Raw genomic sequence first — 15549 nt, forward strand, 5'->3', positions numbered from 1 at the left:
CTTAAATAAAAAAAAGATTAAAATTAAAAAAAGGAATTTAAAAAACTTAAAGAAAAATTTAAAAAAGCTTTAAAATCTGTTAAAAAAATATATATTTCCGATTGCTGCCAGAAATTAGTTACAATAGACGGGAATCTTAAAAACAAATGTTAGAAAATTTAAAAAAAATTAAAATTAAACAAAAAAAATTTCAAAATTAAAATTTTAAAAAGAAATTTTAAAAAATTAAAAAAATTTTAATTAAAAATATATATAATTAAAAATAAAATAAAGAAATATAATTTTTAAAAACTCAGAAATAAAAACTAATAAAAACTAATAAAAACAAGAAACTTAAAAAGTAAAAAATTTTTTTGAAATACAGATTAAAGATAAAAAATTAAAATATAAAATGTTTTTGCATGAGACATTGAAATTCACATACATACACATACATACACACATGTTGCTTTTAAAATAATGCTAAATAAAACAAGCAAAAATATTTTAGCATAAAAATTTTAAATTAAATATTAAATAAAAACATTTTGAAGACAAAAAGGAGTTTTTTAAATTGAAAGTTTAAAAAAAATTCAAATAATATTAATCATAAAGAATTAATATAATAAACCATGTTAATAAATTATAGATACGCGTATGTAATAGAGAAAAGGAAGATACAGAAAGCGTGCGCATGTGCAACAAAAGATAAAGGTGTAAAAAAATACTTTTTTATTTATACTATATTAATCTAAATTATAAAAAAACAGTCAAGAGACGCCATATCAAACGTATTGTTTCATATTTTTTGTTATAAAATTTTCTGTATTTAATATAATATATTTGAAAGTTATAGTTTTACACTTGGCTATATTAAACATTTGATATGGCATGTTGAATACAACTTTCACATGTATGTAGTTTGTTTAAAGCGTAAATATTAATATACGTGTTTTATGTCCTTACAACCTCCTTAAAGCATCTAACATAAGATGTTAGATTATTCAGCTTCCGTTATATGGATATTAAACTTTCACTTGTTTTTTATTCACATATATGGTTTTTTATTCAATAATAATAAATCATTTATTATTCAATTTTATTTATTTTGGATAAATTGAGCTAATTGCAAAAGGTTATAAATCAAATTAAACAAATCAAATTAAACAATTATATTAATGGTAATATATATGTCCTTTAAATTATTTAGAATTGTGTGCAGTCCGAAATATGTTTAGACTTGTAATCACAATGCTTAGTTGTCGAATAATGCTCTATTTGATATCGTTATTGTTTTGATTATCTAACATACTATGTTTTTGATTATTTCAAGCGGAGTTTTCTAAAAAAAATGGTTTTAAATGCAGCCAAAATGTTTGAAGTTTGAAATGCTTAATTAAAAATGTATTATTTCAATAAAACTTATCCACAGATACTGCATTTTTATTTTGTTTATTTTACTTGTGAACTTTAATATCGAGAAATCTATACTACTTTTTTTATATAAAAATTTGATTAATTTATTAAAAACGTACATGGAGTGATTTAGCAAAATGTTTTTTAAAAATATTATCTGATCTACATTAATCCGTAAAATTCTGTTTCATAACGCGTTACTTAATCATAATGCAAAATTCTAAAATATAATTTCATCAAAAATTAAAATATTTTTAGATAATAACACTAATATTCAATACAATCATATTACAATCATATTATTATTATGAGACTTACTTTGTATTGCTTTAGTTACAGCATCTTCATATGTCCGGCAGGTATCGTACACCACAGCCAGACAGAGAATCAGAAGCAGCATCTTCATTTTGTGAATGATTGGTTTTACTTTATTAGAAGAATCAAAGTCTGTCGCTGATTTTGATTTTTTATTTCTTTTTTTGCCTCGTCGAAATTTTTTGCCACTTTTCTATTGTGTATCGCTCTTTTTTATCGTTAACTTTTGCTAAAAATCTTTGGCAGAATTAATTAGTTTAATACAATCTTTTGACAACCTAACGATCTGATCATCTTAATTGATTCCATCTTAAGTGATAAAAGTTCAAATAATGTTCGAAGCATACGGTGTGATGTCTCGAATTAATGTTCTACTTGCTAATTATTATGCTCGATTATTTGCATTTTAATAATAACTTGATCATTTATTTTATTTCACGTTTTATTTGTTATATTGACAACTTTTGCTTATTTTGTAATAAATACACGATAATGTATATAATAAATATACGATACCTGTAAATTTTCACTGGAATTATTTGCTTACGAAGACAGCATTTGTAGAACTAACAATACGAACGATTTTTCCTGGATAGCATTGATGCTTACCGTATCACCGTATCATTATATATAAATCCTGGTTATTGGCACTAATTTCACAGGAAAAAATATTTTTGTTGTCTACAATGACATTTACGGATTATCTACCTTCCTTCTGTTATCGCTGCATTTTTGCGATACATTTTGATTTCCGGGTATGTTTATAAAATGACGAGTTATTTTATGAAAATGCTAGAAACTAAAATATGTCTGGTGAAATTTTTTTCATAATTTTTATAATTAGAACATTCTTCAAAAACTCAAAAATATTCGAAAAGTTTATATCTTCTCTCAGAATTTTTCATACAAGTAAATTCTGAAATATTTTGAAATTTTTCATTTTATAATTTAAAAAAAAAATATTTTTTAATTTTTTAGATTTTATAACATTTCATCAGAAATTATTTATTACTTATAAAAATCTTAAAAATCTTACGATATTTCATAATTAACATACAGAAAAATTTTGAGAAAAGATATAAATTTTCTGAAAAATATTTCAATTCGTATAAAAAAATGTGAAACTTATAAAATTATATAGAGAAATATATAGAGAAATCCTGAGAAATTATAGAAATTCTGAAAAATTATATGAAAAATTCTGAGAAAAATTTTCACGAGGGACTTAAATGTTAAACATTAATAAAATAGGATAACCGGCAAATACGTGCGCTTTTGGGATTTACATCGCAGAAGTCAGAAAAAATAGGAGTGGGAATAATTTTCCGGTATCTATTCTGTTACATGCCTTTATGTTATATTAATAAAGTGTTACGATTTCAGTTTCTTACTGTTAATATTAATGAAATTATTGTGAGTTGTCACTGTATTAAGTATAGTACCATCATAAATTATAATCTACTGTAGGACGTACAAAAGACTTAGTGGTTATTTCGTGATACATGATGCCATATATCCCACCTGTTTGGGATATACGGCATTTTTAGCGGGCGGGATTTATGTCCAAAGCATACAAAGTGCGCAGATTGAATGTACTAAATGCAATAAATGTGTTGAACATGATATGTATCTCATGTCATAATATTTGTAATACATGTGGAAGATTATTATTTATTATTTCGTATACATATTTATCATTCTTATTCTTTAATAAAACTTTATGCATTTTATAAATTATTGTGTCATTTTATGTCTTATATATGTGTTATTTGTAAATTTTTCATGAGCCGTACCCATCCCCTCCTCCCCTCCCTCCACTTATGAATAGCCATAATCTCACCCCTATTGGATATACGGCAAAAATGCAAGAGTTTAAAAAAGTTCATTTTTTAATACAAAATATAAATATTTCAGATTTATAATACTTTTTTTTATAATAGTAGACAATACAAAGTTTTTATTGATATAATTCGTTTACTTTAAACATATTAAATAATACTTAATAAAGTTTTTGATTGGTATATATATTGGAGTTACCCTATTGTTTTTATACGTGCACAAATACACGTAAATCTTGTCGAAATAACTTGCCAATCGGTTCCGCTATTCTTCAAAAAAGGATGTCGATTTTGCTGACATAAGTATTTTTTATAAGTTAAGATAACGCATGTGCATATTATATATATCATATATAATGATTTTAATAGTAAGAATAAACAATCTTATAAACAAATAATTACAATCTAATTTGCTTATAAGTAATTTTATAATTTATTATTGCTGTTTTATAAATATTTCATTAAAAAATATATAATCATTATTAATTAATTTTCGTGAAAAAACAGTAAAAAAAAGTTTATTATTGTATTGTATCATGTAATTTATTGTATCATGTAATTTATTAGCGAATGCAAGACGAAATTTAAGATTAATACTTGTATTAATATTATAAAGATATGAATGAAATAATATATTATTGTGCTTTATTAGGTAAATGTTGTCACTAAATAAATCATTGAATAACATAATCAGATATACAAAATTTTCTGTTTAAAAATAAAATAAGCAAATGAGAATGCGGCCCAATGCTTACTGTTACGGAAAAAAACATTGAAAAAAAGCATGGAAAATTATGCAGCTGCTATTATGATATATTATTATTTTTTCCATTATAAGCTATATCTTGGAGCCATCTTCAGTAAAACATAAATCAACATTGTTCTACGTTTTTGGATAAAAGCATAATAAATAAAAAGATTGATTAATCAATTATTTATTCCAAATTTTGTATGTATATACACATGGTTGAATAATTAGGTGATGGACAATACAACGAAACAAATGAATAGTTCGTGATTTAATCATGCAAGCAAGGGCGCCGCGAAGGGAGTACATTTGTACTCCCCCCTTGACTCATAAAATAATTAAGTAGGGAAGAAAAAAATTTACAAGAAAAAAAAGTCGCCTAATTATAGAATATAATTTTTTTAATTGAACAGAGATTCAATAAATATTAATTAATGTAATAAAATTTTAGGAAATCTATTTTAGAAAAATCACAATTTTTAAATAAAATTTTGTACATATATGTATTAAATATTCTTTCAGTTATGCATGGTCATACAATTGAAAATCTTAATTAACTGAAAGCTATAAAAAATTTACAATCTTTCTTTCGTTTTCTAGAAGAAACATTTATTATTTATTTGATTGTTAAACTCTTTAAAGTAAGCTAAACATTGGTGATAATATTTGCAGTAAAATTCCTTTTATCTGCATTCTATTTATACAAGCATTTATATAATGCATTCTATTTATGTCCATTTTCAAATATTCGAACTCATATTAGAGTTTATTATCTAAATTATGCATAATAGCAGTAATTTATTAAGAATTCGATGTCCTCGATTTCAGTTTTTTAATGTTAATTCGGAATAAATAAATAATATAAATGATAGAATGCAGTAAACATCTTTTCCAGGTAACACAGAATATTTATAATAAATATTCATAAATATTTTATACTTATTTTATATAAACTTTATTCGAAAACGTTATAAAATATATATAAATATTTTATCTACAATAAATATTTCGTAATTTTTGTAATAAATATCTGTACAATCTAAGACCACATAAATATTTACAAAATATTAAAAATAAATCTTACAAATATCTTGTGAATATTCTATAAATATTGTCTGAGCTTTTATTATTGCACGTATTATATATCAACATATGATATGCGCAAAAATAAAAAACAATTAAGTTTTATGTAACATTCTTTTTTAATATTTTAAAATTTTAGATATCATTGATGCATACTGTTTAGTAAGGTACATTAAATACGTTTTAATATAAATTTTTTTTCATTTAAAATTTTAAGTTTTAAATATTTAAAAAATAAAAATTTTTTAATTTTCGGGGTAACGTACTTTACCATGCACAAATGATATGGGCAATGATAAAAACAATTTCTTAGCTTCGTATATACAGAATTCTATTTATCTGACCATGTCGAATGGTAAGACAACTCCAAATTGTTCGATTATCGAAATTATTTTATATTCCTCAATATGTTCGGATAAACGGAATTTTAATTACAAAGCTAAAACATTATTTTTTATTATTGTGCATATTATATGCATCCCAATCAGAAATGATTGAACGAAATCGACATCGAATTGACATCGATTTGATATTTTCGATATTGTTTAATGTCGAATGACATTGATTCAATGTCGATTTTATTATCATTTCTGACTGGGATATTATACATACCTGTTATAGCACAAAGTTATACAAAAGTTACAGCAACACTATTGCAGCAATATTGCAGAGATTTTACAGTGACATTGCTGCAAATTTTGTGCTATATAATGTATATTTATATATATTTATATATATTTATATATATTTATATAATATATACAATATATATACATAGTACTCTCAGAGCACGTTAATTTTGATAATTAAAAAATTTTAATTTTTAAATCAATATTTAAAATTAAAAATTAAAAATTTATTAAATTTATATTAAAACATTAATGTACATTACCATTACACTTTCACATTGCGCGCTTGAGATATGTAAAATTAATTTTACAAAAAGCGTTACACAAATTAAATGTGAATATGTATATATAATCTTAACATTTGATCAAGAAATGTTTATAATGCTTATATTATTATATATTCTTTTATTAAATATTCCTTGATGTGAATGTGAATAAATATTGCTTAATCTATACTAAAAATCTTACCGATGTTATTTGATGATTAGACTTATGAGAAAAATAATAAGTCATCATAACATCAACAAAATTATGTCAAAATGATTTCAAAATTATCACGAAAAATTCATCGGTCATTTTTCAATTATTTGTAATTCATTTTAACATTATTTTGACGTGACGTTATTTTATCGTGACTTCTTATTCTGTTTGGGGACTTAAATCAAATATACATTGTATATATAAATTGCTTTTTTAAAAGCTTCGTGTAGTAGGACAAATCAATAATGCTGATAATCTCTTACATAATTCTTAATCTCTATAATTGTATGTTTATAACCCAGTCACATTAGTCACAGTTTTCATTAGCTATAAAAATTATTATAACAGACTGTTATTAAGATTGGATTCGTGATTATTGAATCACAATTTATCAGATTAATATCGCTTTCATATCATTTGATTCATATAACGGAAATTTCCATCGATCATTTATTTATATAAATCCATTTGCAAAGTTCGCATTTTGCTCATTGCTAAACAATATGTCACTCCACTAACAATGTATAGCAAGAATTGTTTGAATAATGGCTTGACTCGTTTCGTGAGTAAATATGTGCTAAAAGAGCAAATACATAATTGATGCCAAACTCATGAAACCGGGCGTACGTATCAGGCGATCGTGTTTATTTAAGAAAATGGTTTTATTCTTGGCAATGCAGTAATAGTTTCGATTTCGTCGCATACAAGTGCAGTCGCGTGAACCTTTAAGCCACGTTCGAATCAATTATTCTACGAAACCGATTTTAATCCATGGAATTGTACAATTATTACGGACTCAATTATATAAAAAAAAGTTCTTGATTCGATCTAGAAATGCGATCAGGCATGCGATCGGAGTGTATAATTAAACTTTTATTACTTTCTAACATGCACAACGGGTAATGTTGTAAGTCGAGTAATGTTGTAAGTCGCTATCTGACATTTAAATAAAATTGACTTATACTTTTTTTGCCGTAGTTTTTATGAAGAATGTGCAATGTGACCAGAAAATGTATCAAATCCGGGATTTTGTGTATTGTCTTCAATCTCATCTATCTAACTATCTAATTAATCATCGAGTTGACTCGTGAAATCGGTTGAATCCCTGCTGTCGAATGATCATCGATTTACACAATTATACGAGGAAGAATGTTTTGCAAGCCCGATTTGTGCTTGATTATAGGCCTGATCGTTTTTGTATTCGATCTCACATGGAGTCAACTAATCAGGCCGGTTTATGTGTACGAGGGTCTGATCAAGAGTATCCGTGACTATTTTAATAACACGTGCATTGTATTCTTGCACAGTAATTCGAATCTTATTGAAACACAAGGTGAGAACAATGCGAAATCAGAATATTGCATCAATCAGAATGATTTTTGGCATACTAGTGTAATCGACTTTTCATATATTGAAAGTTCGCACTTTGTAGGACTTATGGAAAATGAACACTTGCTGACTCTTCAGAGATACCTGAGCATGACTCATCACATACGCACTACTTTCATGGATTTTCATATGTTCAGCACACGAGTGAGCATATAAAAAAAAAAGGGATTTGCCTTTCTTCTATCAGTAATCAGTAATATTTAATTATTAAACAAAGAGAAATATTGAGAATTCTTTTGTAACAAAGCTATATAATAAATAGCAAGATTATTTTGTGCATCTAATTGTCACAAACGATGCACTTATCTCTTACCAAAGAAGAAGACATTTGATTGTTTGCAGATTGGGCAAAGTTATTTTCACATCAAGAGACCTTTGTTTATTCTGCTTAACGACTATGAAGATACAAGGGATGGTTTTGCTCATGTAATTATTTTTTAAAAGTTTAAAGAACTAACTACGATTTTAATAAGATTTAATTCATTATTCAGTTATTGCGATATATATAACATTATTTCTATTCTTAGGACCATCACACACAAAATTACTGCATAACTATAGTATAAGGTCCTTAGACCAATGAGTATCTTTTGTAAATCAACATGACATCTTTATATTGGTTATTATTGATTCAGTGGCCTATGCTATGTTATGCAGCTTAGAGTAACCGTATATGCGCCACATCTATAAAAAACATAATTTATTAAGTATTATTTACTATGCTTAAAATAAACAAACTATAAGAGTAAAAACTTTGTACTGTCTACTATTATGAAAAAAATATTAGAAATCTGAAATATTTATATTTTGTATAAAAAAATGAACTTTTTTAAACCTTGCATTTTTGATACGGCTAGGATGTATAGCTATTCAGGGGAAGGGGGAAGTATATACGGCTCATGAAAAATTACAAATAATGCATATAAATAAGTAAAATGACACAATAACTTATAAAATGCATTTATAAAGTTTTATTAAGGAATAAGAATGATAAATATGTATACAAAGTAATAAATAATAATTACAATCTTTTATATGTATTACAAGTGACATGAGGTACATATTTCATGTAACACGTTTATTGCATTTAGTACGTTGAATTCAATCTATGTACTTTGTATGCTTTGAGCATAAATCCCGCCCGCTAAAAATGCCGTATATCTCAAAGGTGGGATCCCTGATGAAAATAAAAATCGGAGCGTAAATCGGATGTAATGGAAGAGTAACAAAAGCGTAAACAAATTTCTCAAAGACGAAAATTGAAACATCAAAATAAAAGAAAAAATCAAAGTAAAAGAAGCACTATATTTTCATAACGGATATATAAGACAACAAACTAAATAAAGAATACAGGAGCAAATATTTGTATTTTGTTATACAACATGCTTTACTATTCCTCTACACTCATGTATTACGAAGTGATCAAGTCTTTTGCATCCTGTAGTAATCATTTTATGTTAATTATAATTTATGATAGCGCTATACTTAACAAATATCGATTCAAGTCACAATAATTTCATTAATATTAACAGTAAGAAATTGAAATCATAACACTAATATAACATAAAGACATGCAAAAGTAGTTTGCGAAAAAATTATCCCCACTCTTTCTATTTTTTCTGACTTCTGTGGCATAAATCCCAGCGCGGCGTATTTGCCGGAGTTACTCTATATAATTTTGTATGTGATGGTTCTTAAGTCTTAAAAAAATATTAATGCGCATAAAAATACAAGAAAGCTTTTTTTTTTAAATTTTTGTTATAATAAATATGTAATAAATATACAAATATATATAAATATATATAAATATATATAAATATATATAAATATATATAAATATAAATATATAAATATATAAATTATGAATTAAGAACATTTAACACAAAGTTTTATTTTCATATAAATGTTCAAAATATTTTTGAAGCTTTGAAAAATTATCTTTTTCAAATACTTTCTCGTTATTGTATTCTCATAAAGCAAAACCTGGAAAATTCCTAAGTGAACAGTTGACGTGAATGTTTATTTAATGCTAAAATGTAGCAGATCGCAACGTGGATCGCGATGGCTTATCCCACTTGGGTGATATTCTTCAATAACGAGACCAAATTCGAAGACTTTTTCTTTGAGATTTACATACCGTTTGACTGTAAGTTCATGGTGGTTCAGAGTAGCCCCAATGTAATCGGCAGAGAAATCATCACTGAAGTTTATCAAGTCAACAAAGGAAGAGAATTGAGATCGTCGCAGTTCGGTATATGGGATGTAAGGAATGGACTGAAAGGTCCTAAGCATGGCCTATTTTTAAGAAGGAACAATCTTTTCGGCCAGAATATACGCGTTACGTCAATCCAAGTAAGGTCGCTTATTCTATTTTTCGCATAAGAGTTATAATAATGAGAGTTATAATAATGTTTATTAATTAAACATGCAAGTTAGTGATTAACTATTTGTTAAAAAAGAAATAATAATATTTAAATTAACGATAATTAGTGGAATAACTTTTATCATCTTCAAAAAGGCGAAGATGATAATGATATAACGCAAGATAATAGTTATTAACGAAAGTACTTTTCAAAGCATTGTTATTAAAAATAAACCTTTACAAATTTTTTTATTCTGTATCACACATGATATAATAGTGCTTTGAAAAATATTTTGTTAATTTTGTTAATCACTTATTACTTTGCGTTTTTTTATATAACATTTTATTAAAACAGAATTATATTTATAATTTTTAAAGCACCTTAATATTCTCTTTGGCATAATAATTTTATGTGCATAGGACCCTCCTATCAGTTTGTTTCATCGTAATGAACGAAATGAAATAACAAAAATAAGTGGCTTTTTTGGAGAAGTAATACTGCTATTGCAGGAGGCATTAAATTGCACGTAAGTATATCAAATTATCAAATAATATATTAAGGTATTATATTATATGTGTGAGAGAAATTATTACATTATATAAAATTATATTAAACATTGTATAAAAACGCTCTGTAAATAAGCGCTATTAAACTTAACGATTATATTATATAACAATTTCCAAATAAAAAATATAATTTATTGATTAGTTAATAATTGTTGTAATATATTATATATATATGTGCTGTATATATTGTATTAGTTTTCCGTATCTTATCATTTTCTATCGGGCTTTTTATCTGCTTGAGCAGGTTTTTTTTGCTTTTCTTTTTCCGCTGCTTTATCATTCTTTTTATTTTTTTTCGCTTTTTTAATTTGTCTTTGCTTTTCTCTGAGCTCTTTTAATTGTCTCGCGGTTTCTTTTCGAAAATATTCGTCCTCACTAGCCGCCGCTTTTTCCTCGAAGATCTCTCTTTTTCGTCCAGTGCCAGTTCTTCGACGTCTTTCCGAATATGTTCTTGGATTATTTAATGGATAAAACCTAATTACATCATAGAATTCATTAAATAATATAAAAGATCTTCATCAAAACAAATATTCATATATTCAAATATTCATAATATTCAATGTAAAGAATGATCGATTTTGAATTAACGTATCTACTTTACAACAAATAAAATAACATATATTAGACATCATTATAGCATATAATCTATCATTTTATAAATAATAACAATATAATAATTCCTTAAATTGATACTTGATTAATAATACAATAAATAAAAATGTAGTCATTTTTTTGCACATTATTTAATTAAGTACGATTATTATTAAAATAAAAATGATAATATGATATTTTAAAAAAGGTTACATTGTTATTTTGATTGTTTTCAAATTAATCCATTTTGCAGTAAGATTGCGCAACATGACGTTACTGCTCCTTCATTCTAGATTTTTCTTCCTTCCTTTTGCTCTGGAATTGTTACAATAACTATTATTGTTCGAAAAATATTATCAATAATTTGAATATAATTTTCTGGTTATTTAATTTTGATTTTGACAGCTTTTTGCTGTGAAGTTTCTTCGGAAAAAAACATACAATTGTCATTTGAAAATAATTGTTTATTCCGTTCTTATATATGCTGCAGAATTCTGATAATAAAAACCGATTTTATTTCTAAATGTGCACAGATTCACCTACAAGGAGGCCAAATCATGGGGCATGTGTCTACCAAATGGATCATGTACGGGTGCGATCGGGATGTTAATGAACAATGATGTCGACTTTGCGGCGACGGAGTTTATGATGACCTCGGATAGATTAGATGCTATCAGTTTTACAACGCCTATTTACACAACTAAGTAGTATATTCCTTCTTAAAAAATTCTAAATAATGAGATATCTAAATCTAATCGATGTTTTAGTTGACAAGCTTGAGATATTTGATATCTACTCGAGAAAAAAATGTTTCATATATAATTATATAAAATTATATTATATAAAATAATAATATAAAATAATATAAAATTATACATTAAAATTACATATTTTATATATAATTATATATGTAATATGTCCATTATGTAACATTTTTCGGGTAGTTTAAAAACACTGTATTTATAAGCATCAGAACACGCAAAATATTAAAATATATGCGAAATTAATAAGATTTAAAGGACATTTATTAATTGGTTCAGAGACACAGATGATTTAAATTTAATTATTTAAATACGTTACATTGTGTCAAGTCCATTAAAAACAATGATCTGTACCAGATCATGATGTAGAAAGACTAATGCCCATTTCCACCAATGTAGATTAACTTTAATCTCGATTCAACTTACTCTTCGTCTTTTTCTAGTTCTAAAGATTAGAAAAAAACAAAGAGTAAGTTGAACCGAGATTAAAGTTAATCTATAACATTAGTGGAAATGAGTAGTAATAAATGTAACATTGCGCATAATGATAGTTGAATTTAATTATTTATTAGATACATTATGGACTTTCGACAATAAGTCATTACTTAAGCTTTAAGTCTTAAACTGTAAGAAATGGCCAATCATAGTCAATTATTTTTCTCACATTCGACTGTGATTGGTCAATATCTTACAATTTAAAACTTAGATAATGGCTTATTATAGAAAGCCTATTAGATTGTGTCAAGTGTTCCTTAAAAATAAATATATCGCGAGTTTATGAATTAGATCATGTGTCAGGTAACAAAATTAAAATCTATTATTTATGTTCTTTCTGTTTTAAGATGCCGTGCGTATATTAAAAAGCCTGCATCGTCTGATGTAAAATGGGATGCCTACACGGCACCGTTCTCCACAAATATCTGGCGTGCCATCGCTTTTTTTATTGTACTTACGAGCGGAACGATTGTGCTCATTCAAAGATTATTTGCAGTAACATCTCCATATCTTCGAAATGACAACCGTTTAAGATTTACAGAAATTTTATTTTTTGTCACAGGAGCATTTTGCAATCAAGGTAGCTTCAACTTTTACGTGTCAATTGCTCGAGTGTTGCGCTTTTCTTAATATATTATACTAATTTTTTTTTAATATACGACCTCTATCTTTCTTATGAAAAATGGTAAAGGTATGAAACAATCTATACTGGATCCTGTGAGAATTGTGCATTTCATAATTCATCTATCGGCTGTCGTAATTGTAGCCGCGTATTCCGCTGCCTTGATTAGTTTCCTTACTGTTAAAACATTTATCATGCCCTTCACGACTATGGATGGTCTTCTGAAGGATAAGACCTATCGTTTCGGCGTGATCGGAGACTCGGCAGATTTTAGTTTTTTTCAGGTGCTTAAAATAATTCCCAGATTACCTTTGATATAAAATCAGCGATTAGAAAAAAAGTATATTACATGTTTGAAGTAAAAATGCCGTAACGGTATATTTTATAATTAAAAAAGTTTTCTATTCTTATAGATTATATATACTAATTTATACGTTTTTATGAATTTTTCTAAAAACGAGTTAGTCTTTTTTTTTTCTCTCTCTCTTTTAACAAAAATTATATTTAAGAAAAGTTTCATGTACGACACATTGATTTATGATAATTTTATTATGACAGAATACATCGGATAAAATAATGAACGTGCTGTTCGATAAATTACTAAGGAAGGAAACTGATTTACCGAGTAATTACTTGGATGGCTTAGAACGCGTTTGTAAGGACGACAAATATGCCTTTATGACATTGGATAATATGGCAACGTTGCTGCAACAAAAAGTCGACTGCAAGTTGGAGCCATTAGATGTTATCACGCAGACTACCATAGCAATGGCTTTGCAACCAAACAGCCCGTACCGTGGTATCATCAACGCAAAGTGCGTGCAAGCTTTATTAATGTAAATTAAAATGATTGTTGTTTCAATAAATATTTTCGTTTTATTTGTTGCAGTATTCTTCTTTTAAGAGACAATGGGATTCTGCAGCGATTGCTGGAGACACAATGGTCGGTTCAGCTAAGCGGAGGAAGTGTACGTATCCTCCCATACATCACAGATTCAAAAATATTGCAATAACATGCAAATGTTGCAGCAATGTTGTTGCAAATTTTTGTGCTGTACGAGCTGTAAATTTTGCTGACTTATCATCTGACAGACTGATATATTTATCTTTGATTGCAGGAAAAATCATCATGGAAATCGGTCGAGATCGGCGATATTGTGCCGCTGCTACTTTTTATAATCGCCGCGGTGTTCATCAGCTGTCTCATCTGTGTTATGGAACGCGTTATTTTCATGAGCCTTTTCAATCGAAAAAAAAGAATAAGCCGCGTAAACTGAAAGTGTAAATAAGAGAGAATGCTAGAATATTACATCTTGTTTAATAAAACCTTACAAAGCTCTCAGATATTTAAAATTAACATTTTTCATTATACTGATGTCGGCCTTCTATTTTTCCTGGTTTATGATGCATGGTTGATAGACGCAAAATAAGTAGCGGATAAATTATTTCGAATTTTGAATTCTTCGTGTTGTGTTTGCTATCTCATGTAGCTTTACTTATATTGGATAGGACGAATACAAGTATAAACAGTCGAGGCAAAAACTCGTAGGATTTACTAATTTCTCTGGCAGTCGTTTCGCTAGTCACCGAGAAACAACATCACGCGTTACATTTTGTGTAAGTCTTTCTAGCGAATATTTATGATTTTGTAATTTTTATCATCAAATTAATAATATAATTAAAGTATTTAATATAATATTCTAATAATTGATTGAGATATAATATTTTAATATATATTTAATACTTGCAATTATTATAAATTATATACATTATACAGTTATACAGTTTATGATATTATTTGAAACATGACATCAGTATGGCTTTCACCCATCTATATGTTTCAAATAATTATGATTAATTTTAGAGAGAATTAAATAATTATAATTTTGAGGAACAAAAAGATTTTTTTCAATATATTTGCTTCAGTAAATTGTACTAATGATTTCAAATTGATAATGATTAAAAATAGTGAGGAAAAATTTACATTACTATCGCTTTTATCCCTCCATATACATATATCACAAACATGAAGTATAAGGTAAACATTCCAATGATCGAACATGTACTTATGTTCGGTAATCTACAAAATTTTATATTTGTTTATACTATTATTAATCTTAAACGTTTTTAAAATAATCTTAAAATACGTTTAAATTATAATATTAATATAATTAATATAATAAAAAAGCATTTGAAATTAATAATAATAAATCTTGTGTAAATGTCCGGATATAAGTCTGATCATTCGCTGGTCACCCTCTCTCCCTCTCTCTC

At 26.5% G+C, this 15549-nt stretch overlaps 1 protein-coding gene across 1 annotated transcript; it reads left to right on the plus strand.

The window, feature by feature from the left end:
* Positions 1–7637: 7637 nt before the first annotated feature.
* Positions 7638–14552, plus strand: LOC105618610. Its single transcript, XM_012200144.1, has 11 exons — positions 7638–7821; positions 7921–8021; positions 8220–8303; positions 9918–10229; positions 10660–10766; positions 11931–12101; positions 13001–13233; positions 13345–13559; positions 13834–14090; positions 14165–14243; positions 14394–14552. The coding sequence occupies exons 1-11, from the start codon at positions 7638–7640 to the stop codon at positions 14550–14552; spliced, it is 1902 nt and encodes a 633-aa protein (XP_012055534.1).
* Positions 14553–15549: the final 997 nt, after the last annotated feature.

This window comes from Atta cephalotes (genome assembly GCF_000143395.1).
Source record: "Atta cephalotes unplaced genomic scaffold scaffold00001, whole genome shotgun sequence".
NCBI lineage: Eukaryota > Metazoa > Arthropoda > Insecta > Hymenoptera > Formicidae > Atta > Atta cephalotes.